Here is a 26,837-nt window from a genome sequence, read left to right as displayed (position 1 = left end):
ATTTGCAAGAAGGCTTATAGGAACTTGGGATTCGTTCTGCGGCAGTGTCACGGGTTTTCCAACATAAGAGCTATACGCGCACTGTACGAAGCCCTTGTCAGAAGCCACATGGAGAGCAGTTCTTGTGTCTGGAGCCCAAACGAGGCGAAATAAAAGTTTATGTTGGAACGAATCCAAAATATATTCATCAGGTTCTTGTACCTAAAGTTGTATGGAGTGTACCCCTTCTATCCTCGAATGTACCAAGCCCTGTTTGTGCTCGGAATGGTGGGATATAGATATAACCAGCTAGAGCTTAGAAGGGAATTGGCACTAGCCTCTTATATATTTAAGTTAGTGCGAGGAAAGATCAGTAACCCGGAGTTACTAGAGACAATAGGTGTTTATGCGCCGCCACGGTACGTGTGGCGGAGGCGCAGACCGCCTCTGCTGGCCGAGCCGCACGCGCGCACCGGATTGATGCGCACGGCTCCTTGGACGAGAGCCCTGCGCAAGTGCGCACATTTAACCAAGTTGCCAATCGAACTGACGTATTTTATTGCTTCGGAAAGTGAATTTGTAAAGGTTACATTGTTTGCGTTGTGTTATTCTTAGTTATAGTACTTATAGTATATACCTAGTTTATAGTAATTCGCTCTTAATGTTAATAGCCTGCCTACACTATCGCATTAGGAAACTGTTAAGATAGCTGTAAGATTTATTAATAAAAAAAAACTATATCCACCAGTGGGCCGTTTTACAAACGTCTGTAATCTGAAATAAATACAAGAGATCGTGTCTCTTTCTAACAAATATGGTAGTAAGGTAAGAATAAGTAAGTAAGGTAAGGTATCCCATATATCCGCTTGTATAGTTACTTTAATAAATACGTCGACTGATCCTAGCGATCCCCGACTGCTGGATCTCTTTCGCTGTTTATACTGTGGTAAACTCCTTCAGTTCCTAACGGACTAACAAGTTGTCAAAAGTTTAAATGATGACGCGTCATGGCGTCAACATAAGCGGATGTAGGTAAAGAAAATAATAAAATACAGATGGTCAAACCAATTTGTCAGTAATTAGGAACAAAAAAAAACTATACTCATCCTTTTCTTTTGGGTGCTAGTACTAGTGTAAGACAAAGATGACTCTCTCTGTCTATGTTTGAAATATGACAGTCCTTTGACACACTATATATTATACCCTAATTATCAGCCACTTTACCTGCAACCATCAAAATAACTTACTACAGAGCCTAACAGTTCTTAATATTTTCTTGTCTGTGATGGGAATGAACTGAGCACATTTAATTCGCGTGTTATAGGCTCTCCTATAACACGAATCTACAATCGCAGAGGCGAAGCGAAGAGTCCTCGCCTGAGGTTGTCCCGGTCGTGAGCTGACATTAAATACTAATTTACTTAACACTGAACGTAAAATAAATTGATTTTAACGTTGGTTTAGTTTTATAAAAGGTCACGGTCACTTTCCTTCGTGTTATTGGAAGAGGTGTTGTACAGAATGCCTGTTGAGCCGAACAGCTGAAACGGACTACAACACAACTATCTCGTCTATAAGTACTCTTTAATTGTTTTGTAAACGAAAGGTTTGTTTATAATATTCTTACAAAAAAATCAACCGTAAATAAATGCCGAGTAAGGATACCTTCACGTTAAAATGTAGAAAAATAGCCGACAAATATAGGTATGTTGTAATTAACATATTTCTTCATGGGCAATGAACTTGAAGTCTAAACGTCATACACGTCCATCGTCCACGGTTTGGTTTATGAGTTTGAGATGAAAGAGAATTAAAGAAATCGCATACGATTTGTTATACGAAATGTATTTTTAATTAAATAAATCAACAATCACCGAATTCATTAGCGTAAAAAAATACATAACATCTCAGTTACAAGGTTAAACTTAAAAATAATATTTATATGTGCGTTTTGTTCGAAGATGTGTAAGTTTGTCTTATAAATATCTTGTCAATTTATAGTCATTTATTAGAAGCTTTCTTGGCATCTGATCGCTCGGTCATCCGATTCACCGGGTTCACCTTGCAAGTGATTTTGTATGACTCCACCATCTTGACGGAGTCCCGCACTAGGATCGTCGATCTGATGGTGAACGCATGAGAGAAACACACCGTCGAATCGCAGAGCGCGGTCTGGAAACTCAGGTACAAGCGATAATGAGTCTTACTCGTCCTATGTTTAAGCTTCATTTCCACTCTGCCGGGTAGTTTAGTACCTTTATGCGGGCAGTCTACGAATTCGAAATCGTCTAAAGTGACGTCTTTGTTGTTGTCGTCCCGCACGCACACATGCCAGTTCTGGGGCGCTCCCGGCGTGAAGTTCACATTCTTCGTGTCCGCGTCTAAACTTACATTGAAGTAAATAATAAGGTTCCCGCACTTTCTATTCACAAACAGGTCGTTTTTGTACAGTATTAAATTCTCAGGCTCCGTGAACTTGGGTTCTGGAAGTCGGACTTTGAACTCTTGGCACACGTTTTTGGCTAGATTCAGAAGTTTAATGCTGTGATTGTTGGTGTCTGCTATGTAGAGATATTTCCCGTCGGCGCTGGCCGATAGCCCTGAGGGCTCGTTGAACTTGACGGGGTCCGTGGTCTCGATCATGGTGGGGCTCAGGGTTGTCACCTTTTGCAGGCCGATGTCGACTTTCTTTATCTTATAGTTGTAGGAGTCGGCTATGTAGAGGGTTTTGTTCGACTCACAGTAAGCAACTCCAAGCGGATGTTGAAGTTTCGCCTCTTGCCCGATGTCGTCTACGTCTCCAAACGCGAACAGGTTCTAGAACAAAGGTACTGATTTAGCATGGTTTCAACTCACTTATAATAACATAACTGTGTGATTGCTGACCTACCAGAGGGTTTCTGTCACCGCCGCAGAGCGTGGAGACCTGTCCTGTAGACAGAGCTAGCCTCCTTATGGATGAACTCTCGGAATCCGCAATAAATATCTCAGGACTTGAACCTAAGACAATAAATAGAAATACATATTGAACATACAATTAACTGTAGGTACATGCACAGAGCATAGATATTAAAATAATATAAGCAGCATATAAACGTTTATGCAATAAAATGCAGGTTATTAGTATCATTTAATACCTATGGCGTAAGCAAGCAATAAAAATAATTATGCAAATTAAACTAACCCGTAAATAAACGACAGTTTATCGTAAGTGCACATTTGAAGGATAATATTTCAGATCACTCTTTTGTTAAATTAGTATTTTCTAGGTCCGCTCCATTCTTAGAAAATGGCGCAAAATAACGGAAGACTAGTAAACGAAATAATTGCCACTGCTGGATAAACATTTTAAAACAGAATGATGTCTTATTGAATTTAATTACCTACTTAGTAATATAATAGAGACTATTAGCGTTACGTTTTTTAAATCAAATCTATTCTCAATTTTGGACCTGCTTTTAAAAGTACTTCGGCTGAAGCTATCGTAATTTTCACGATAATAATACCTCTTGAAACAAAAAGCTGGAAAGCATGGTTATTGTTAGTTATTTACGTAATTGTATTATTTTTTTAGTTCATACGAATATCATGAATATGCCAACAACAAAGATGATAGTAGGTGGTGTATGAACGAATAGATAACTTAAAGTATTTACAAAAACAGAGGACACGTTGGAAAATCTCTAGGAGTGGAATGTACAGAATAGCTTACCAGTCCGCAGCGCCAGGCCGGAAGGCTGCGCGAAGGCCGCCGTGTTGGGGTAGGCGCTGTTGCGCGCCGCCTCCGCGCCCGACCCCGCGATACACACGCACGTACCTATACAGCGAAAATACATTTTTCACCTCAGCAGCTCGAACAAGGGTACTTTGCTACTTAAAAACAGTGAGCAAAATCGCATTTTGCTCACTGAGTGAGACAAAATGAGCAAAATGCGATTTTGCTCACTGTTTTTAAGTAGCAAAGTACCCTTGTTCGAGCTGCTGAGGTGAAAATTTAATTGTTGGTATATCTTAAAAAAACATGAGTGAATAGAGGTAAGTGATGAAGAAGGAATACATTTTTCGGGTTCTCTAATATGTTCTCACTGCTGAGGTGAAAAATGTTGTGTACTACACGAGATCAAAGTTATTTACATCTCGTGCGCTTTTGAGTCCCTTACTACGCTCACTTTCGCTTGCACGGGACTCAAAATAAGCACTCGAAGAAATATCAAACTTTGATCTCTTGTTGTACAAATAACTATTATTGGCACTGCAATAAAGCTCAATTTCAAACTGAATTATAGTGTTGCTCACTATAGACGTGCGTTTTTTCGCTGCAAAAAAAGTCGTATTGTTTAAAAGCTAAAGACTCAATACATGGTAGAGTTATATTGATAAGTGATATTCAGTTCAAGAAACTAACATTGTAATTTAATACCTTCAGTGAAAGTCTTGTATTTCCACCAGATGGTGGTGTCCAAGAACAGTGCCCAGATCTGGTGCGAGCCCGCGCAAGCCACGAGCAGCACTCGACGTTTCTCGTCCTTTTTTTCTAAAACAAAAGTTCGATGTTTTAATAAGTGACTAAGACACAGTGTAAAATGAACATATTCAGTTTAAATAGCAACAATTTGCAGAACTGCGCAATATCTCAAAGACATTGCCGTAAATAGAAAAAGAGTCAACCACATTGACATATATATCTCAGGACCGGTCTTACGTGCATTTAAAATGGTACTAGTTCAGCGGTGTCACCCACGAATTCGAGCCAATCGTGTAGTCTAAGGCAACTAGTTGCGACCAATCGCGCGGCCGCGCGCGCGTTATGAGAACTCATCAACCAATCGCGTTGCAGCGTTTTCACACCGCTGTACTGGCCCCATTTATGCTCCATTCTTATTGCCCGTAAGGTTAGCCTTACATTGCCATTGACACAGGATTAGTCCTGAGATATACAATGTCAATGGTCAACCACCAATGGTTGACTCTTGAAACAAAAATTATGATTATGAAAATTATTATAACCTTTGTCGTCTTCTTTATCGTCTTTGGGCGGCGCGGGTTGTCCGGGGGGAGGGGGCGGAGGGGGCAGCAGCGGCCGCACCGACATGTCCATGTCGGGCGTGCGGTACAGCACCACGTCCCACGGCGACGACAGCGCTTGGAACCCGAGGCACTTGCCACCTGCACATTATTACAACTAGGTATTATGAGCCATTACCTATTACGACAATTTTTGTATTGGAGCTAGGTTAGATTTTTGAACTCAAATAATTTGACCCTTTACTCTCAGAAGTAAAACCTTTCATGCCGTAACGCTCTGTTCGCCAGATGCAGCGCGCGCAGTGCGTGGTTGCCGTGCACCATAGACTAGGAATCCTCTAGACTGAGTTTAGAGCAATTTATTTCATGAAACCGATGCTGCCAAAAATACGGGCGTGCGGGGGGACGAGCTGAGCGAATCCCGTGCCGTGATTGGTGGATTCAAAGACACGGACCAATCACGGCACGGGATTGACTCGAAGATGGAGTAAAACTACCGTATAAGTGGCAGAGGGGGTAGCGTTACTATGCTCAGTCTAGAGGATTCCTAGTATATGCCGTGCACTAGCACTCACCCTGGTCGCCGTGCTCGGCCTGCTGGCCGCTGCCCGCGAGCACCTCCACGGTGCCCTCGTCGAGGTGCAGCGCGCGCAGTGCGTGGTTGCCGTGCACTAGCACTGACTACACTCACCCTGGTCGCCGTGCTCGGCCTGCTGGCCGCTGCCCGCGAGCACCTCCACGGTGCCCTCGTCGAGGTGCAGCGCGCGCAGTGCGTGGTTGCCGTGCACTAGCACTGACTACACTCACCCTGGTCGCCGTGCTCGGCCTGCTGGCCGCTGCCCGCGAGCACCTCCACGGTGCCCTCGTCGAGGTGCAGCGCGCGCAGTGCGTGGTTGCCGTGCACTAGCACTGACTACACTCACCCTGGTCGCCGTGCTCGGCCTGCTGGCCGCTGCCCGCGAGCACCTCCACGGTGCCCTCGTCGAGGTGCAGCGCGCGCAGTGCGTGGTTGCCGTGCACTAGCACTGACTACACTCACCCTGGTCGCCGTGCTCGGCCTGCTGGCCGCTGCCCGCGAGCACCTCCACGGTGCCCTCGTCGAGGTGCAGCGCGCGCAGTGCGTGGTTGCCGTGCACTAGCACTGACTACACTCACCCTGGTCGCCGTGCTCGGCCTGCTGGCCGCTGCCCGCGAGCACCTCCACGGTGCCCTCGTCGAGGTGCAGCGCGCGCAGTGCGTGGTTGCCGTGCACTAGCACTGACTACACTCACCCTGGTCGCCGTGCTCGGCCTGCTGGCCGCTGCCCGCGAGCACCTCCACGGTGCCCTCGTCGAGGTGCAGCGCGCGCAGTGCGTGGTTGCCGTGCACTAGCACTGACTACACTCACCCTGGTCGCCGTGCTCGGCCTGCTGGCCGCTGCCCGCGAGCACCTCCACGGTGCCCTCGTCGAGGTGCAGCGCGCGCAGTGCGTGGTTGCCGTGCACTAGCACTGACTACACTCACCCTGGTCGCCGTGCTCGGCCTGCTGGCCGCTGCCCGCGAGCACCTCCACGGTGCCCTCGTCGAGGTGCAGCGCGCGCAGTGCGTGGTTGCCGTGCACTAGCACTGACTACACTCACCCTGGTCGCCGTGCTCGGCCTGCTGGCCGCTGCCCGCGAGCACCTCCACGGTGCCCTCGTCGAGGTGCAGCGCGCGCAGTGCGTGGTTGCCGTGCACTAGCACTGACTACACTCACCCTGGTCGCCGTGCTCGGCCTGCTGGCCGCTGCCCGCGAGCACCTCCACGGTGCCCTCGTCGAGGTGCAGCGCGCGCAGTGCGTGGTTGCCGTGCACTAGCACTGACTACACTCACCCTGGTCGCCGTGCTCGGCCTGCTGGCCGCTGCCCGCGAGCACCTCCACGGTGCCCTCGTCGAGGTGCAGCGCGCGCAGTGCGTGGTTGCCGTGCACTAGCACTGACTACACTCACCCTGGTCGCCGTGCTCGGCCTGCTGGCCGCTGCCCGCGAGCACCTCCACGGTGCCCTCGTCGAGGTGCAGCGCGCGCAGTGCGTGGTTGCCGTGCACTAGCACTGACTACACTCACCCTGGTCGCCGTGCTCGGCCTGCTGGCCGCTGCCCGCGAGCACCTCCACGGTGCCCTCGTCGAGGTGCAGCGCGCGCAGTGCGTGGTTGCCGTGCACTAGCACTGACTACACTCACCCTGGTCGCCGTGCTCGGCCTGCTGGCCGCTGCCCGCGAGCACCTCCACGGTGCCCTCGTCGAGGTGCAGCGCGCGCAGTGCGTGGTTGCCGTGCACTAGCACTGACTACACTCACCCTGGTCGCCGTGCTCGGCCTGCTGGCCGCTGCCCGCGAGCACCTCCACGGTGCCCTCGTCGAGGTGCAGCGCGCGCAGTGCGTGGTTGCCGTGCACTAGCACTGACTACACTCACCCTGGTCGCCGTGCTCGGCCTGCTGGCCGCTGCCCGCGAGCACCTCCACGGTGCCCTCGTCGAGGTGCAGCGCGCGCAGTGCGTGGTTGCCGGTGTCGCAGACGGCCAACACGCTGCCGAGCAACCAGCAGACGCCCTGCGGCGAATTTAGCGCCGCCTCGTGGAACTCTGAGAAAATATTTAATGCACGTTTTTACGTCAACTTTGAATGGGGTTTTTGCTTGCCCCATTTTTACCCTCACTTTTATCAGTTATTTGGGTTCTAGCCTTATTAGATGTCCAAGTATTTGTAAGTGATGGGACCATTTCAAAAAGCTATCATACTATATAATAAATATTTAATGAACACTTTACCTAATCATGTTAGAAATAAATTACAGGATGCACATTGCAAAATTCACATTCACAACAAAGATTTCGCATTAACAATCATCTTTGACTTACTGCCATCTTTGAAACCAGGATCAGGACCTCCAATAATCCTCAGGATAACCCCTGAGCAGTCCGTTATCAATATACGATGGTTTCCCGTGTCCGCGATCGCCAGGAAAGGTTCTTCTGAACGACCCTTGTAAAATGGGTTCAAGGCAACCTATAATATTTAAACACCGATGTAAAAAGAAATATTCAAAATTATAATAAGAAACAACTAGGAGGTACATACATTTCTAGTTAAAACACAATCATAAGCTATCCCATTGTATCTACAAAATACAAATATTGTCACAAGGTAAAAACCTCGTAAAAGGCAAATATAAGTAAGGTATTAGATGCAAGCCTGAACATACTTCCCTTTTTAGGGTCCGTAGCCAAATGGCAAAAAACGGAACCCTTATAGATTCGTCATGTCTGTCTGTCTGTCTGTCCGTCCGTATGTCACAGCCACTTTTTTCCGAAACTATAAGAACTATACTGTTGAAACTTGGTAAGTAGATGTATTCTGTCATTAAGATTTTCACAAAAAATAGAAAAAAAAAACAATAAATTTTGGGGGTTCCCCATACTTAGAACTGAAACTCATCATGTATCTGTCCTCAAATTTGCTCAGAGGCTCAGTATTAGAAATTTGACATATGTACACATATTAACTTGCAAGAGTCCAATGTTTCCCACCTATTATGAGGGTTAATCAACTTTTTCTTGTCACACGTTGCCATGGTTACGGTCTCCTGAGTCACTCTTAAAATTCTAGGTTTTTCGTATTTAAATGAACCAAACTTGCATTTTATGGTAGTTATAAAACCTTTCCATAATGCATAATGGGACATCTACTGAGCATGTTAATAGAACATGGTACAGCAGTTCTTCTAACAATCTATGCTACTATTGTCTCCTCGCTGATGGGACAGAATAACAACAAGAAATACTTGATTGACCCATGATTACAAATCTAAATACATACCTTACTAGGAAACCGCAGCACATCATCAGCTTTGGGCTTCACATGTTTGGAAACTCCTATGGGCAGGGGAGTGGTGGCGATCTTGCCGCTGAAGTGGCGCAGCGCGGCGCCCACGAACCACACGAGCTCGTCTCGGTGCCCCTCGCCCGTCAGGACAAACATTGGCTTGTTGCCAGGACCTGTACAACTTGTACAAGTTTATTACATAATACAATTATGTAAATGCTAATTGACCAATGCTTAGTCTCCTTGGTTTAGACCTCAGGAGAACCAGGTATCTTTTGAAACTAGGTAAGAGCAGTCTGAGACTACTGACAGGTATCATTACGGGTCACAATACTCTCAACAGACACCTTAAGATAATGGAAATTAGTAGAGACGCCTCCTGCCCACACTGTGGTAAGGAGGAGACTTACATTTACTAGCAGAATGTACTATGTACGCGGTACCGCGATATAATACATTCGGTAGAGACACACTGAAAGAACACGAACTAAAGGACGTCGAACTCAAAGATGTCCTTCTGTTCTGCAGGAAAACAAGAACATTCGAGGAAAATAGTTTGGGAATGCCACCGGGACAGTAACCTGCAGCTCCAACTCCAGGGAACAGGGCTGAATGAACGCGACACGCGATCGACAGCCCGCCTGCTTCCGGCCGGGCGTCCCTACACTACATCTACATCTAGTCTCCTGAGACCCAGTGGCATTAGTTTTGTTTTTGAATTTGGAACCCTTAGTTATTTACTAAATAAAAGTTCAAAATAAATTCTGGAATAATATGTACAAAAATTTGTATACAGGGTCTTACAAGGTTGGTAACATTACATGTATATATGTTAACAATACCTAGAATTAAGAGAGTAGGCCAGCAGCGAATTCCCAGGGCCTCCCACACAGTACTGTCAGCATCATTCACCACGGGGTGGTGAATGTCGTACCGCTGCACTGCTGACAGGACATTGGCGGAATCCTTCTCATTACTAAACTTTGCACAGTGGACACCAATCTGTCAAATTAAATAAATCAATAATGAATATGAATTTTTGATTTATACTACTGTTCAAACAGCAACATTCTTAACTGTCCATCGGTGGACCTTATTCCTTTTGTAATAAGATTTACCGATGGACAGTTAACAGTGTGGGTGATGGTACCTACTTTTTCTATCAAATTCTACTATTGTTTGAATTTCTACTGTTTGAGTTATTCTCATAATAAAATAACACTGTACTAATTTAATCACTTTACTACTTACACTTGGAAATGTCCTATTTACCTACACTGCTTGTGCAGGTAAACAGTAAAATGATGTTAGTCCACAAGTAAAATGATGAAACATTGTTTTTTTAAGAATTTAAAGTTTTTCAAGCAACTAAACCTAAGACTAAAAGATATGCCAACACTGTTCATTGCATGCAGTGCATTTGTTTAATGAATTTCTTACCACAACCAGTCCATTTTCAACTTTGTGTAGCTTCTCAATATGTGCCAGGTCTGGCAAGACGTGGTAGCAATTAATGCAGCAATATGTCCAGAAGTCCAACACCACAATCTTCTCAGAACAGTGATGGGTTAGCGATAACGGCTCCGATACATTTACCCACTCCAAGTCTGGAAATAGAATAGATATCACGAAAACTGTGAACTCAAGTTCATTAGCATCTAAAGCTATTCTAGGCTAGTTTCAATTACTTAGGAATACTTACTTTTCTTGAAGTCTTCTACAGGCGGTACAACTGCCCAAACTTTTTTTATATGGCTAATAATGAGTGCGTCTCGGTCTGCTTCGGATCCCGCCGCTGCCATGGCCTCGGTCAGGTCCATGCAGGCCTGTGCTACATAGTCTAAGGGGCTCGACTCCATTGTTAAATAAAGTTACAAAAGCTGACCCCAAATAGTCTCATTCCAAGCTGCTACTTGAGATTTTCAACTTCGGTGGAATGGAAGTACTGGAAAAACAAACTACAACCTACAACACACTATTATTTGACATAATATATATGTCACTGTCATTTTCACTGAAATGTTATTTAAGGTTATTAGAAACGCTCTGATTAATGTACTTCCGGTTATTAAATAAGTGTTTATAGAAATGTTTCAAATAGCAAAAACAAAGTATTCCTACATCGGTCAATTGTCTATGACATGATATTATTCCAGACACAGCTAAAAACTCTTTAGAATTTTTGATAGTAACTTAAGGGCTTTTTTAGTAAAACCCTTAACAGTACTCGCCCAGTTTTCTCCGTACCGTGAGTTGTCATTTGTCTTCGACTAGTTCGACTGTCAGTGTTTGTTTTCGGCATTTATTTTTCTTGTGTACTCATCGCACTGAACTGCCTTCGAATAATTTATTTCTCATTTGAAAACGTTTTAATATTATGATACATAATGGACGCTGTATTTGATATATGTTATTTAGCAACAGATGGTAACAACATTGAGCCTGATGATATTCCTAAGACAAAGGATTACGTTTGGGTCTTGGGTAAAAAATATAGTGCTATTCAAGGTTCGTATTTAATTCCGTCTTTGTTTTTGTTATGTATTAGGATATACCGTACTAGGATATTTTTAATCTCATATTTTCTTCGTTGATTTATAGATTTGGATCGTATCAGACGGGACATTACATCCATAATATGGTGTACGTATCGAAAAGGGTTTGTACCTATAGGAGACGAAGGACTAACATCAGATAAAGGTTGGGGTTGCATGTTGCGCTGCGGACAGATGGTCCTTGGAGTAGCCCTCGTCAGAATACACTTAGCTTCAGATTGGGTATGGACCCCAGAAACAAGGTATGGGAGTGCTTACTTTAGCAAATGTAAACTTGGAATGTGTTGATTGTGTTTTATATTATGTTTATTTCTTACCAGGGATCCCACTTATCTGAAAATAGTTCAAAGATTTGAAGAAAGAAAGCAAGCTCCATACTCTATCCACCAAGTGGCACTGATGGGGGCATCCGAGGGCAAAGAAGTTGGAGAGTGGTTTGGCCCAAACACTGTAGCACAAGTTCTGAAGTAAGTACTGTGTAGACACTTGATAATTTATTTGTCTAGTATTTTTAAATGAAGTCCAAAAGAGAGGAGAACATTCTCAATTTTCTGTAGTTTTTGGTTTATGTATTTTTGTGTATTCAGTAAATCAATTGGATTCCGAATAGATCTCTAGAAGATAAAATGTTAAATATTATTTTAGGAAATTGGTGGTGTATGACAAATGGAGCTCACTTGCGATACATGTGGCTTTAGATAATACTGTTGTCACGGAAGACATACGTAAGTATACTGCATAAATATCACCTTATTATGCTAATTACTATGAATTAATGACACAAGTGACTTAAATATGAAAATGAACAGCAACAATCCTGTTAAAATCTTATCAGTTCTGACCTTATTGTAAACTAGACCATGTGTTTGGCAAATGTTATCTTCATATATGTTACACCCACTGCTTTGCTAACATTTATCCTAAAATTACTAGTAAGCGTAAGTTTATATGAGTTTAATTCAAATAAACATAATATTTGTTGTTGTATTGTTTCTAATAAAAATCATATATTTTTCATTAGAAATCAGTATCTATGTAAAACTTAGCACATGTCTGTTAAATTTTGTATTGTTCTAACAATAATGACTTTATAATGATGGACAATGAAAAATGTTTTAAAGACTTGTTAGATTTTACATGTTTATGAATAGTACTTGTCATCTAGGACAAGTTGTTTTTCATACTTTTCATTAGTATTTTATTGTTGCAAATTGCTCATTTTCTATCTATACAACTAGAATTTGTAATTAAATTCTACATGCATCATCATCCCAATGTGTTCAAAACGCGAAAGTTTTTTATTTTTTTATTTTAAATAGTATTTAAGTATTGATATTGAGTAACTTTTGCAGTACAACAATGTGTAGTCAAGAATGACAGAGGGGACTGCTCGAGCTCTCCTGACAGTGTAGTTACCGACTGGATGCCTTTGTTATTGATTGTGCCTCTGAGACTTGGCCTCAGTGAAATAAACCCAGTTTACATTGAAGGACTGAAGGTAGGTTCTGTGCAAATGAAAAATGGGTAACTCTTGGTAGTTTTTTGGCAATTTAAATCATCCAACTGTAGTCTGTAATCTCCCAACTATGATCCAAATTGCTCCAAATTTGGTCCTTAATTAAATTAAAGAAAAACGGCAGAAATATTAAAAACAATGCTATCTATACTATTAAGTATTGAACTTGTAGGCCATTGTTGTAGTATTGGACTATAGTTAGGTAAGTTAGGTGGTTTAATGGCACCTATGTTTGTAAAGTTTTAGGATAATATTGAAGGCACCAACCATTGGTAGAATGTTGATCATATGGTAGATTATCATGCATAAGACATTGAAACCTTTTATACAAGAAACTTTCACTTCCATTTTAGAAGATGGCCAAGTTGACTCTATTCTTAAACGAATATGATTTAAAGTTCCTTGAAAACTATTTTAACTACAATTTTTTGAGCACCCTTGTACTTGTACATATGTATGTATAAATTATGCTTTAATTTAATCTCACCATCATCCCATCTTGAATGTGAGTAATTCCTATGTTCATGTTCAGTTCAAAAAATGTAAGCTTTTATTTCCAGATATGCTTCCAATCACCACAGTCTATTGGTGTGATAGGTGGCAAACCCAACCAAGCTTTGTACCTGATAGGATGTGTGGCAGATGAAGTCATATACTTAGATCCACACACTACCCAGCGCTCAGGACTGGTTGAAGTAAGTAAAATGTAACATCACTGAAGCACGGCGTGTCGACATTTCGCTGCAGTGCATCAGGATTATTTTACATTCTACATCGGTAACCTCTGCAGAGCCACCTTTTAGTTAAAGGTTGCTCTGCCGAGGTTACCGATTTTCACAGTTAGAGCAACTCCTGCCAGTGCTACTCTAGATTGATTAATTTTAAAGATACTGTGGAACAAACAACACAATCGTACCCAAATACATATTAGGTGATTCAGTCATGGTTAAGAAAGTCCCGAAAAAAAACCTGTTTTTGAGGTTTGCTATAGAATAGCTGTTGATCCCAGCCCCCAGAGTACTGATCAAGACCCCAAAAGTAATATAAAAAAAATGGAACTCTTCAAATCTCAGGTCGGATTACTTAATTATTAATTTCTCCCTTTACATACTTATGAAAAAATTCTTCTTTTCCAGACCAAAATTACTGATGACCAAAAAGAGATGGACTGCTCATATCATTGCAAATATGCATCTCGTATCCCAATGCTTGCAATGGACCCTTCAGTGGCTGTGGTAAATATTTTGTAAATATACTATGAGTTAGCCTTATTATAAAAATGTGTTATAGAAAGAAAAAAAAAACATTTTCGACGAGATGCTAGATGATATTGATTACATCACGCCACTACCATTTTATACAACAAGGTTGTTTTCCTTGATCGAACCTTAGTAACCTTGTTGGAAGGTTTGAAAGTATATTTTTACGCATTGTTATTTAAGGCTCCGTTAACGATTTTAGAGCCAAAATGTAAAATTGATAGATTTAGTCGTTGAAATTGTACTCCTTTTGTTACGTAATATCTAAATAACAAGTATTGGTTTCTATTAACACGTCTTCTCATCCTGCCTTTTAATAATAAGGTCCCGAGCGTGCGTCACCAGCAATATATGACGAGAAGGGGCAGTTTTTAAAAATTCATCAAAAAATTATAGTTATAAATTATAAAAAAATATGTATAAGAACAGTTTCAGGAAATGTTGTAGATTGTTTAAGTATCAAGATTACGTTGAAATTAAGTCGATTTTCACCAAAAATGTTCACTTGTTTTGAAGTAATTTCTGGTGAAAATTGATTTCGTCTAACTTTCATTTACTCTTGTTCAATATCATATACCAAAAATGTAGTCTATGCAAATTGGAGTACAGGATATGTGTAATACAAAATTACCATTTTTAGCAGTCCAAACTTTACGAAATTTACAAATAAGATCGACTAAAGTCATCAGTGCTTTACGCGCGTTTATCTAAACGTCCATCATAAAAAAATCAATACTAATTTAGTGAGTCAGTTTTCAAAAAAATGATCTGTACAAATGCAAGATAAGAAGACGTGCTAATAGATACCAGTACTTGTTATTTCTATTACGTAACAAAAGATGTACAATTTCATCGACTAAATCTATCAATTTTACATTTTTGTGTCTAAAATCGATACCGGCCTCTTAATAACGGTCTGTGGCTGTCGATGAAGCATTTTAACTTCCCTTGTAGTTTTTATAATCTAGTTAAGTATTTTTAAACGATTTTTTTTTACATAGGCCATAATTCTCTGATCTCCATTTATTATATTTTTATCAAGGGCCCATTTCTTGAACGCCTCGAACGGTATTAGACTAATATCCACGACCCACCTACCAACCTTCAACCTACGACCTTTCAAGTAGTATGGGTTACCATGGCAAGACACTAATAATATTAGACTAACAGCGTTCGAGAAATGGGCCCCTGGTTATAACTAATTGTAAGTATTTTCACTTAAAATGCTTATATTACAATATACATTTTTTCAGTGTTTCCTGTGCCGAACAAGAAGTGACTTCGATGAATTGTGTGCCACAATACAGCAAAAGCTAATGAAGGAGACTCAACCCCTTTTCGAACTATGTGAGAAGAGGCCGTCACACTGGGGTCCCAGCACTGCTGATATAGATTTACAAAACACAAGCCTATTTACTGGTAAATACATTTTCCATATTAATTTCATATACTGGAATGCCACACAAGTGAAAAGTTTAATGCACTTTGATACTTGAACTAAATGACTCCTCACGGCGCCTTACCTAGCGTATGACAATCTAGTTTCGTGAAGCGCCATCTGGTTTAGCTGCCAACATTCCACAATATATTTGTGGCCTGTGTTTGTCTACTATATTCTCTAATATACATCACATTCTTATAGGTCTATAGGATATTAAGCGGTTGTCATTAGAGCCCCAAAGGCCTTGTTTTAAAAAAAAAAATTAAAATTCATTTATTTCAAGCTATTTGGCTCATATTTTTACATTATTTACATTTTGATAATTAAAAATGACATTTAAATATATTCTAATAAAATTAACATTACAATTTAAAATTTACAAATAATATATAATAATAACACACAACACAAACAATACACACAAAACTAGCCTACACCTGTCCTTACATGCCTGTTGCAACAGTGCGTGATGTAAGGACAGTCAAGACGATCTGCGATCATCGCCAGGACAGTGTTGGCGCTGGCCCGCACGCGCCGCACCAGCGCGGCGGCGCGCACGCGCATGGTGGCGTGGAAACAGGCCGTGTGGGCCCCCGCGAACATGCCCGATGCGCTACAGTAGCGGGGCAGCCCCAACACCGCCCTGAATGCGTTATTGTACTGGACGCGGAGCGCGTTGTACGCTCTCTGCGTGTAGTCCGCCCACAGGCTGCACAAACATGTATTTTTTTGTTTTCAGAATTTGAAGATGTGGACCGTCAATTTGATGATTCAGATGAAGAATTTGAAATTCTATGAGAGGAGTCTGATATACATGTAGAAGACTATAATGTTTTACAAGAAAAATCACAAGGACTTGATATTACTATGCTAGAGGAATAATAGGCTAGTTATATTGTCGCCATCTAGCGTAAGCTTTTTAAGGTTTTATATAGATCCCAGATAGCCGCATAATTTATTTGTAATAAATGAATTCATATTTGTACCTTCAAGTTATGCAGTTTGGATTCGCGTATGGCAGTGCCTTAAATTATTTTTTCCGTAAAATATTGCAAACTTGTCGTAATAATAAAATGAACTGCCATTCCTTGTAACATTTATTTTACAGAACGCATTTCAATTAGGTAGGGTAAACTTTACAGTCCATCCCGCCTCCCTCACTCTTAATAATAGGGCCCCTTCAACATTATTTTAAGTGGGCTTCCAGACGAGACAATCAAATTGAAAATTTGATTAGAAATTAAATTGGCGGCAATCTCGTCATGTGTCACCAATCACCAATTTTAGGTTTATGTGGACATTCGAGCGCTCTAAATTTAAAAAAATCCACCAAACGCGTTTTATCTTACAATCGAATCAAGTGGAATCGACGATCCAATCCCAATCTCATTTTTGCGTCCACGCTACCTGAGTTGACAAATTAATCAGATTGAGCGAAAAATCGACCCGTCTGAACACCGCTTAAGGCTAATAAGTGGTGACTTTCCTACAAACATATGGGGCAATGCCTTCTTCAAATCATTGGACAGTTATTATAAAGTGAAGATAATTCAGTTATAGTTTTCTAGTCATGTGTTGAGGCACTGTAGATGGCAAACGGAAGCTTTTCTGGATGTTATTTATGTGGAATATATTTTAGAGCACAAAGTAACTGAAGTTAAGTTCCAAGCGATTGTTAAATTTAAAAAGTTGCAGCTTTAAATACAAAGAATTATGCACTACTCATTTTATATTGAGATGTTTCTCGCGTTTAACAGAATTGTGTCACATTTAAGTTAACGCTTGTCAAGAATATTAATAAATAGGTATTTTTATACAATGAGTATAATTTTTTATTTGTCCAAGATGTATGAATATTACTCGTAATAAGTATTGTATATTTTGTTGGAAGGTTAACCAACAACATTTATTTATTTATTGTGTTGCTTCTCATAATTTGAAATGAATAAATGTTTTAATTACATATATCCTTAACTTTCTTTACAATTTAGCTAAAAATAAATGTGTGCGCGGCAGTGGCGCCTGTAAGGGTGGTATTCCACCTGTCCAATTTCTTGGTACAATGTCTATGTGCGTCTCACGTTTTGCTTAATGGGAGAGTGAGATGCAATGCAAGGCACATTTGCCCAAGATTTGGACAGGTGGAATATCACCCTTAGACACATACATTAGTTATCATTATCATCTGATAATCAACTATCTAGTTGCAATATAAAATCCCAATTGACAATACCTTTTGTCATTAAGTCCGCCATTTGTACATTTTTCTTTGTTTGTGTAATAAAGTTTAATTAAATGAAATAAGTAGCCTAAAACTTGACCTCACGAACCACATCGAACGCTGTAATCGTTTTCATCGCACATTCATCCGAGAGAAAATAAGTAACCTAAGTGAATGCGTTTAATAGCAACGTGACTCGTGACTCTTCTCACAAGTGCATGTCATAATCATACGGCACTTTTCCGTCAGTATCAGTGACGGATTTGCCTAAGGCAGTACCTTCTCTCTATTCGTTTATTTGGGTCCCTCCCCCTTTTTCCCCCCTAAAAATATTGTTATTTTTTTCCCTATAGTTATATTGATTTTCACCTCAGCAGCTCGAACTAGGGTACTTTGCTACTTAAAAACAGTGAGCAAAATCGCATTTTGCTCACTGAGTGAGACAAAAAGAGCAAAATGCGATTTTACTCACTGTTTTTAAGTAGCAAAGTACCCTTGTTTGAGCTGCTGAGGTGAAAATTTAATTGTTGGTATATCTTAAGAAAACATGAGTGAATAGAGGTAAGTGATGAAGAAGGAATACATTTTTCGGGTTCTCTAATATGTTCTCACTGCTGAGGTGAAAAGTTTTGTGAACTACACGAGATCAAAGTTATTTACATCTCGTGCGCTTTTGAGTCCCTTACTACGCTCAAGATTCTAAATTAGTATAGAATCTTTCGCTTGCACGGGACTCAAAATAAGCACTCGAAGAAATATCAAACTTTGATCTCTTGTTGTACAAATAACTATTTTCAACCGATCAAGCATCTGCACGGACTGGATCAAGACCTGGAACCGAACTCCTGCTCCCACAACCTTGACGCTGGCGAAATTGTCCCAATGGACAGATGCCATAAGAACTAAAAACTGAACTGAACTAGTAAGCCCGGGAACTAGGGCGGCTAGACATGTGGGGCAACTGGGGCAGCACTATGATGCCTATATGATGCGTGTCGAGAAAGGGGCGGCTAGTAGTTACTGCAGGGCCTGGAACATAGGGCGGCCAACACTGCAAATCCGCTACTGGTCAGTGTAGGTACATACTTACAAGTAGGCAACTGTACCTACTTCGAATTATTTAATAGCTATCCTACTGATGAAATTTGCCGTAAATTACGAACAATAGGTATATTATTCAAGGTATATATCCGTCAAAAACAAAGGTTTCAACAGACTATTTTATAAGGCACCTATTATGTACACAGTGATGTACACGCATCCGAGACACGCATCAAAATAAGCTTGATTTTAAATTTAAATAAAAATTGCCAAAGATTTAAAACTATTAAAAAAACATAATACTTGTCACATGTCCATCCTTGTTGAAATATAGATAGAATGTCTTTGTTTGAATGTCTATCTACAATTTGCGCATTTAAATCCATTGTTAGAATATTAAGACATCAAACTCATTGAACAAGTTCAGCTAGAGAAGTGTTTAGCATATCTACATTAAAATAAAACGCACATTTTATTAATACATATTTATTTACGTACAATAATTACACTTTGGTAGATGGGCAAATCACATCACTAATTCAAACTTACTCACCAAATTATATACATTGAACAATATGTAGGTATTTATATTGAACATACGGTGGCAAGAATATTATAACACTCCTGCGAGTCAACAGGGGGCCTACCGCGAAAATCGAAGTGGGCAAATTGCGGGCATCTTTCTCTTTTAATCCCATTAAGGCGTAATTAGAGTGACCCGCAATTTGCGAGCTTGGGTATTCACGGTTATAGCCCAGGGCCGAATTAGGTCAGAAAAGCAATGAGTAAGCCCGGGCGACAAATTAATCTCATCATCCGGGCTAGCACATGATTGGCGCGACAGTTTCTCGCGGCGAGATAGCCTAGGTACGGTCCCTCTTTTATTCACATATTAGAAAAAGACGGGTAGTCTATCTCGCCGCGAGATACAGTCGCGCCATGTGCTAGGGGTGCATGTGTCGAAATTAGTATGGTACATTATAACGTAATCATTCCCGTTGGTGCTAACTTTGTATCTAGCAGCAGTTCATTTTAGCAAGGCTAGCTTAAGTGCCAATGCGATACTTCACTTTTTAACTGTACGTGGCTGTACCAACTAATTTCTATTAAGAGCAGTGTAGTAGCTGTTCTCACTAGCAATGAGTCGCGCTGTCACTTACGGTAGCCCCGCAGAACTATATCCCCCCTTAACCTACAGACAGCCAAAGAGAGCAGTATGCCCCCCTAAGTAGAAATATACGAGAGCCTACTTTTCTCTGCAGCTGACTGTACCGCAATCCATTTACGTAATTATGGACATTCAAGAATACTGTTTGGCACTTTTATCACTTTTCCTTAAGTGCCAATTTTACCATGCCACATTTTCAATGAGTTTGCGAAAGTGAATTTTGGCCCCTATTTAACATGATCTCAAAAAGGACTTAAATCTTGATTTTTTGGGTTGACAAAATATTGTACTTGTTAGTAATATGGGATACATTAAATTATGTTATGTAGATATATTTAGTAAGATACAACGTACAAAAATATTTTATAGTAATACTTATCTACACACTGTATTTTATACAATGTTATTTATTGCACAAAGTATTGAAAAAAGCTGCATTAGGCATATCTAGAGACAAAAGAGTTATAAAGTCAAGGAACAATAGGTATAGCGCCGTTTATATGCTGGTTTCACTAGATGGAGCTGTCAGCAACCATTCAATCAGCATTACTCAACATGTAATACATATATATTAATTATGTTAGTAAACCATATTATGGCGATATGACAATTCACTGTTATGAAATTACTACAAAGTTCTTCTCTGAGATGTATATTAACATGTTGTGTTACGCAAAATGACATAAGTAAGAAATCATGACTAGCACCAGAAGCAAAAACTCGGTAACAACTTTCAAATTTATAAAACTAAAACATGAGGCACATCAAATGCAACATTGTTTTAATATTACTGTCTGAACACAGTTCAATATTATGCAAGGATAAAACATACATTAAACTTGATTGCACAGCAAATTAAGATCACTAATGCATGGTAGGTACTATTTAATTATGTAAATAAGCAATTAAACGATTTGATACTAATAATAATAACATCCCAAAAATCTTAAAAATCATAACTGTTCTATACTATAACAGATAAATAGATAATTACTCAACTAAGATTTTCTTTTTTTTTAACAAACATTTCTGTGACCATCACAACCATGCATAAATTCAAAAATTTCCTTTTTACACAATATTCAAAAATATGTATTATAAATATTATAATTTCTTTGTTAAAGCAAGATAACTACTGGACAAAGTATGGACAATTGGACATATATGAAATATGTTATCATAATCACAATCTGAAGTTTCAACTATAAATGTTAGGTATATACAAATAGAATACATATTATGACTTATCAAATACACATCAAGGACTATATATATATCAGCAAATCTTTACATTGAAATGCATGCAATGTCATTATCATTATATTTACTTCTCACGTCAGTTCCCATTAGTTATATTTGAAGTAAACACCAATTGGCAAGTTGCTTGTATCAGGACACAAATTTCTATTTCATAAAAAAAATGTGTAATGGACAAAATATAATTAGGAACTTGTTAAAACAAAAAAGTAAGGACCAACCACAATTTGTTCCAAACGTCTGCACATTTGTACCAATGGCTTGCAATATCATATCCAGTTCCAAGCCAGTCAACCACACAAAGTGCTGGCCTGCATGGGTTTACATCCTTATCTTTCATTGATGGATTGAATACAGTTTTATTGAGATCCAGTTACTGTGGCAGAAGACGCAATTTTGTTGTCCAGAAAATTGATTATCAGCACTGTTATGTTGTCAACAGAGCCCCTGTAGTAAGCCTGGAGGGTCAGACTTTTTGCTCCATAGTCAGGTTCATCCAATCGTTCCTTAATAAATTTGACTGCTTCTTCATTGGAAAAGGTGTCCCATAAGCCATCAGAGGCTAGAACAAGGAACATAGGCTTGTGATCATTGAGGTTGAATGTGAGAATGTCAGGGTCCGCAATAACAAACTTTTTGTCCTTCAGGGGGTAGTCTCCCATTGCCCGAGAAGTTGCCAGGATGCCCGCAACACGCCAAACGCCATTAAATGCTATATAGCCTCCAGCTGCTTCTATTCTTTTCTGTTCCCTTACCTGTTAAGAAAATAAATATATCATTAAGGTCAATGAGGGCAAAGTTCACTGACTGTAATAGATTAAGCATTTATTTAACTATAGCAATAGTACTAGCAATTTAATATGAGTACCTTACTCATATTAAATTGCTAGTACTGGTGGTTATTTAAACGTGATTTTATTTAAAAGACAGGTCAGTTGACGGATTTTCCCTAGGGTTTGGCAAGGGCGTAGCCAGCCAGTGAACTAGGGGGTGGAGAGTTGATAGGCCTGGGGGAAGGGGGGGGGGGGGCCGAGGCCACTGAGGGGCATGCATTGTATGTAAAATTTTAGCTCCAGGGGGGCTGTACCTGCCTACGCCCATGGGGTTTGGGGCATTGCCAACGACTAACCAACCAACGATTTTTCGTGTATAGTGACGTATTACAAACATATACGTCAAGTGAACAAATACCACTATACTCTTAATCGAAAGTTCGAAACAAAACCTTGGCAAACTCAATTTAAGGTTCATTTTAGATTTTATTGCCAATATTTTTTATGGGACAATTCCGTCCTATTTTTAAATTCAGGGGTAATGAACATTTAAAAAAGTTTAAAAATAATATCTACTTTTTAATTTTAAATAATATAGCACAGATATAGGTTGGTCTACGAAAACTACCACAAATTTATATGAGCATAGAGGTACAATAATATAGAGATGAAACGGGGGAGGGGCCAAACGACCGAACGAGATGCACTTATGGAACTGTCAGTAGGAGTAGCAGAGAAAGCCGTATTATTGCTTGTCCTTGTCACAGTCTCACTTTTTGTTTGTTTCCCACCATTAATTTAGTATAGTTTATGGTGGGCAACAAATAACCCGACCGAATTACGAAGATTGTTTTTGGTATGTTGTCAGGAATGTTAAAACGTGTTTTTAATATTGTCGCATTGCGTATGTTTTGTACCTCACGGAGGCACGCGTATACCACTTCTATAGGATGTTATCTTCTATGTATATGAGAAATTTTACACTTCAGTAACACCACCACTTCACCTCTCACGAGTATGAGTTACACTTAAGTGAGACTAATCAAAAAAGGTTGGCAATATATGAAATAGGGAAATTCCGGCACATGACGACTTTGCCCGTTTCGTAATCGACGGATTTGTCCACTCGCTAATTTTGTAAACACAAATTTGAACCACCCATAGTTTCTCACCAATAGATTATAATATAAAATCGTTGTGTAAAATGGATAAAAAGACCGATAAATATGCATATCGAACAATATAATAAACATACTCATTAAGACCTAACTCACATCGTCTCATCCCAACATCACAAAACAGAGCAGCACACTTAACTCGATATCGAGTTCGCAGCGCACCTGAACTTTAATAACTTTTTTTTACTTATTTATTGGCGACTAAGTGCTATCCGTTTTTGACTACTGGCATTAAATATGTTCTCTGCTTTATCGATTGAGTCAGCAAGTGCATACTGTTGTTAGAATAGCCACAAATGTTGTTGGACGGATTTACCCCGCTGACGGATTTGGCCACCCTGACCTTCACATGTCATGCCATGAATTTAAGAAACACTTATTTTATGACATATTCATTAAATTATATTTAATCTTTAGTAAGTTACCATTTTAATAAAAACAGACATTAGTTTGACCATCTGTCTGATTCATAAGTTCAGTTGTAATTATAAGTAGTTGTAAACAATTGAAAGGAAGTTGTAAAAAGAATTACCTGTTGAGGTTTATGGTCAAAAGATACAGGAATGGCATTTCCTCTCGAGTCGCACATGACACCCCTAGAGTCTCCCACATTGGCAACTATCAGGAGGTTGCCCTCCATGATAGCGAGCAACGCAGTGGTTCCGGCAACATTCATGGACCTCTTCGCTGCCTCCACCAACAGTCTGTCCGCAGCCAACACCTCATCTGTCAGCAACTTGCCAAAGTTAATTTTCCCTTTGTCTAAATAACTGCTCAATGGTACAGCAACATTTTTAATTGGTTTTGTTGGTCTCACTTCCCTTGTTATTATTGGTCTGGCCTTTGAGAGCTGTGCCAGCAATTCTGGGTCAGTTACTTCCTTTTTAGATGTGTCATCAGCGGTGCTCACTGATTTCTTAAAGCTAGTTTTTCGTTCAACACTTGAATTGCTTTCTTGTTCTTGCGGTTTTTCCTCCTCTGCATTATCTTTAGTAGGGGTGCTAATGATTTTTCCCTCCTTGAAAGCATTTATTTCTACTATTTTGTTGTAAAGATTTTGAATAAGATGGTCTTTTGCATAGTTTGCAGCAAATTCTCCACCATGCCCATCAAATATGGCAAAAAGGGAGATACCTGTACTGTTGATGTTCTCATTGATGATAAATCTGTCTTCCATATGCATCCTCCTGCCTTTGATTGCATAAGCTGCACTGAGAGAACCTTTAAGTTCCCAGCTTTGTTTATCAGCCTCAGACCCTTCCATAAACTTCATACGCTGAACAGAACTGATAGGGCTCATGGCCTGTGAGAGTCGACTTAATAACGTGCGACTCCACTGTTCAATTGTTTGTAGATACATAATAAACAATATTATACCCAGAGTGATCACTGCTACCTCAGACCGCAAAAAATAAAGACGCACCATCTTCCATAAATAGCTCACCGGAGTATGAAGCGGAGCACTGCTCGTGAAGCGCGTCACGATTTTCATAAAAGAAAGATACGTTTGATGCAAAACTCGATCCTCTAACTCGTCTTCCATGTCCTTGGCGCGAGTGTGAGGTGTGTGGAAACAAAAGTTTTATGACTATTTCACAATTTCTTTTATTTTTAACTGTATTTTCCTTGCGTTGGCAGCCACATCACGCGTATCTACATGTTTTGGACTGACTGAAAGCACTGAAACGAAACTGAATCATGAAATTAATTGAAGACTACTTTGCTTTGACAGTAAAAAAAACGTCAATTACGTCAATCATTTTTAGGTGCGTTCAGACTTCAGGGATTTGAGTAGGGTATCCATGGGTATCGCAATTTTTAATGAAAATGTGTTGCCAACCGGAAATAGTTATTCTGTTGCGTCACTTTCATTTGACATATTGAGGAAAGAGATGCAAATAGCGCAAACCGACAACAAACCACGGAGTGAGTATAGCTGGTCAACCAAATCTTGTCAGTAAAAAAGGCGCGAAATTCAAATTTTCTATGGGACGATATCCCTTCGCGCCTACATTTTTCAAATTTGCCGCCTTTTTCTACTGTCAATATCTGGTTGACCAAGTTCCTACAAATAATTTTCAAGCAATTTCCGTCAGTAGAAAAGAGCTTGGAGGATATAATCAAACGGAGACGCCATGTCTGTAATTTTCTGTACAAAACAGTCTGCCGATTTTTGCGGGGGAGGGGAACGTCAAATGTATGCGTAACGTAAAAATAGCCATGTCAGATAAACGTCAGTCCATACATTGTGTATGACCGTTGGCCGCCTATTTTCGACAGAGGGGAAAGCCTGTTAATGGCTACTCCGTTTAGTTGTATCCTCCAAGGAAAAGAGCGACAAATTTAAAAATGTAGGCGCGGAGGGTTATAGGCCCATAGAAAATTATAATTTCGCCTTTTTCTACTGACAAAGTTGATTGACCGGCTATAAATAGTTTGGCAATAGAGTCGTTTGTCAGTGGAGCATAGCAGGCCGAGGTAGGGTCTGTGCGGAAAGAGCACAGAACATAAGAGGAACATATTGTTCTGTGGGAAAGAGATTTCTCTCTTTTCTTTCCACACGGACTCTAATCAACCATACTGTCTTTTTCTTATGCTAGTATTATTATACTTTGGTAAACCCAGAAAAAGGCTCGAAATTCAAATCTTCGAAAAAAATTATTTATCGGGCATGTGTCTCTTTTACTCCAATAATTAGAGTGACTGAGAAAGATGCCCGCAATTTTCGAAGTTCGGTGTTCGCGGAAGGCCCTCTGACTTTTTTTATGTTTACCTTAAAGTGTATTTTTTTATTCGGTAGACTAAAATGACATTTCATAGTATGAAATGACACATGATGTTCATACTATGAAACGTCATTTTAGTCTACCGAATAAAAAAATAGACTTTAGTTAACTTTTAACTTTATATTTTTGTTATATTATAATATCAGGTAAAAAAAACTATTTTTATTTTGGTTTTATAAAATGTATTAAAACAGTAAAATTCTGATTACTATTATAGGAAGATACAAAGTAGTTTGTGCATAAGTTGATACAAGTCATGATGACAAGATAATCTTATATAATAGTAATAATTTAATGGGATGGGGATTATTGCTATAACATAAATCAAAACATTGTTCAATCGTAATAAATACAAACTGCAAAAATCTTAGGATATTCCTTTCATTATATTAATTACTTCTCATAATAATGAACAAAAACAACATATATATATATATTTAGATATACTATGGAATGAAGGTGGTAAAAGGTTAGAAAATCAGTCACATATAATCATAAAATTCTTCATCTCACTATGTGAAAGATTTATACATATTTCTTGTATAGAATATTGTTACAAAAAAGAAAAAATATAGTATATGCTAGAAACTTAGAAATAAGATAAAAACTATTTCTTCAGTGAGTTTTGTAGACAGAAATAAATGAATTCAGCCTTAAGTTACTAACAAAATAAATTAAACATGCATAAATCTTTGTTTATAATTAAGTCCATAATAAAATAACGTGTCGCATCGCATAATACCTACCTACTACAATGTGTTTTATACCTGTGGTTGACAGATGATTTTCTACCTTATTG

At 39.8% G+C, this 26,837-nt stretch overlaps 3 protein-coding genes across 3 annotated transcripts; 1 reads left to right on the top strand and 2 right to left on the bottom strand.

Moving 5' to 3' along the window:
* Positions 1-1,808: 1,808 nt before the first annotated feature.
* Positions 1,809-10,792, bottom strand: LOC134648100 (NHL repeat-containing protein 2). Its single transcript, XM_063502568.1, has 11 exons — positions 10,546-10,792; positions 10,284-10,450; positions 9,686-9,845; positions 8,838-9,016; positions 7,880-8,027; positions 7,436-7,603; positions 4,987-5,145; positions 4,400-4,513; positions 3,692-3,796; positions 2,870-2,979; positions 1,809-2,796 (listed from the first exon to the last, which is right to left on the bottom strand). Exons 1-11 carry the CDS (start codon positions 10,700-10,702, stop codon positions 1,981-1,983), a joined length of 2,283 nt encoding a protein of 760 aa, XP_063358638.1. The 5' UTR covers positions 10,703-10,792; the 3' UTR covers positions 1,809-1,980.
* Positions 10,793-11,123: 331 nt separating this feature from the next.
* Positions 11,124-16,606, top strand: LOC134648348 (cysteine protease ATG4B). Its single transcript, XM_063502863.1, has 9 exons — positions 11,124-11,351; positions 11,445-11,640; positions 11,719-11,865; positions 12,044-12,123; positions 12,751-12,896; positions 13,475-13,609; positions 14,051-14,149; positions 15,427-15,592; positions 16,354-16,606. The coding sequence occupies exons 1-9, from the start codon at positions 11,231-11,233 to the stop codon at positions 16,410-16,412; spliced, it is 1,149 nt and encodes a 382-aa protein (XP_063358933.1). The 5' UTR covers positions 11,124-11,230; the 3' UTR covers positions 16,413-16,606.
* A 5,054-nt stretch (positions 16,607-21,660) lies between these two features.
* LOC134648258 (protein phosphatase 1L) lies at positions 21,661-25,004 on the bottom strand. The gene is made up of 2 exons (XM_063502747.1): positions 23,785-25,004; positions 21,661-22,056 (listed from the first exon to the last, which is right to left on the bottom strand). The coding sequence occupies exons 1-2, from the start codon at positions 24,793-24,795 to the stop codon at positions 21,661-21,663; spliced, it is 1,407 nt and encodes a 468-aa protein (XP_063358817.1). The 5' UTR covers positions 24,796-25,004.
* Positions 25,005-26,837: the final 1,833 nt, after the last annotated feature.

This window comes from Cydia amplana, chromosome 5, assembly GCF_948474715.1.
Source record: "Cydia amplana chromosome 5, ilCydAmpl1.1, whole genome shotgun sequence".
Lineage (NCBI taxonomy): Eukaryota > Metazoa > Arthropoda > Insecta > Lepidoptera > Tortricidae > Cydia > Cydia amplana.
The sequence above is the reverse complement of the archived record's forward strand: the minus strand, read 5'-3'. Positions and strand labels throughout refer to the sequence as shown.

What these genes read in the sequence shown, in the direction of transcription:
- LOC134648100 (XM_063502568.1), bottom strand. Translation starts at nt 10,702, where the DNA reads ATGGAGTCGAGCCCCTTAGACTATGTAGCACAGGCCTGCATGGACCTG. An exon ending in TTGAAAATGGACTGGTTGTG is followed by an intron (nt 9,846 to 10,283) that starts GTAAGAAATTCA and finishes TTAATTTGACAG; the next exon opens with ATTGGTGTCCACTGTGCAAA. An exon ending in TGCTGCGGTTTCCTAGTAAG is followed by an intron (nt 8,028 to 8,837) that starts GTATGTATTTAG and finishes TAAATATTATAG; the next exon opens with GTTGCCTTGAACCCATTTTA.
- LOC134648348 (XM_063502863.1), top strand. Translation starts at nt 11,231, where the DNA reads ATGGACGCTGTATTTGATATATGTTATTTAGCAACAGATGGTAACAAC. An exon ending in TGGACCCTTCAGTGGCTGTG is followed by an intron (nt 14,150 to 15,426) that starts GTAAATATTTTG and finishes ACATTTTTTCAG; the next exon opens with TGTTTCCTGTGCCGAACAAG. An exon ending in AAACACAAGCCTATTTACTG is followed by an intron (nt 15,593 to 16,353) that starts GTAAATACATTT and finishes TTTTGTTTTCAG; the next exon opens with AATTTGAAGATGTGGACCGT.
- LOC134648258 (XM_063502747.1), bottom strand. Translation starts at nt 24,795, where the DNA reads ATGGAAGACGAGTTAGAGGATCGAGTTTTGCATCAAACGTATCTTTCT. An exon ending in TTGACCATAAACCTCAACAG is followed by an intron (nt 22,057 to 23,784) that starts GTAATTCTTTTT and finishes TTTTCTTAACAG; the next exon opens with GTAAGGGAACAGAAAAGAAT.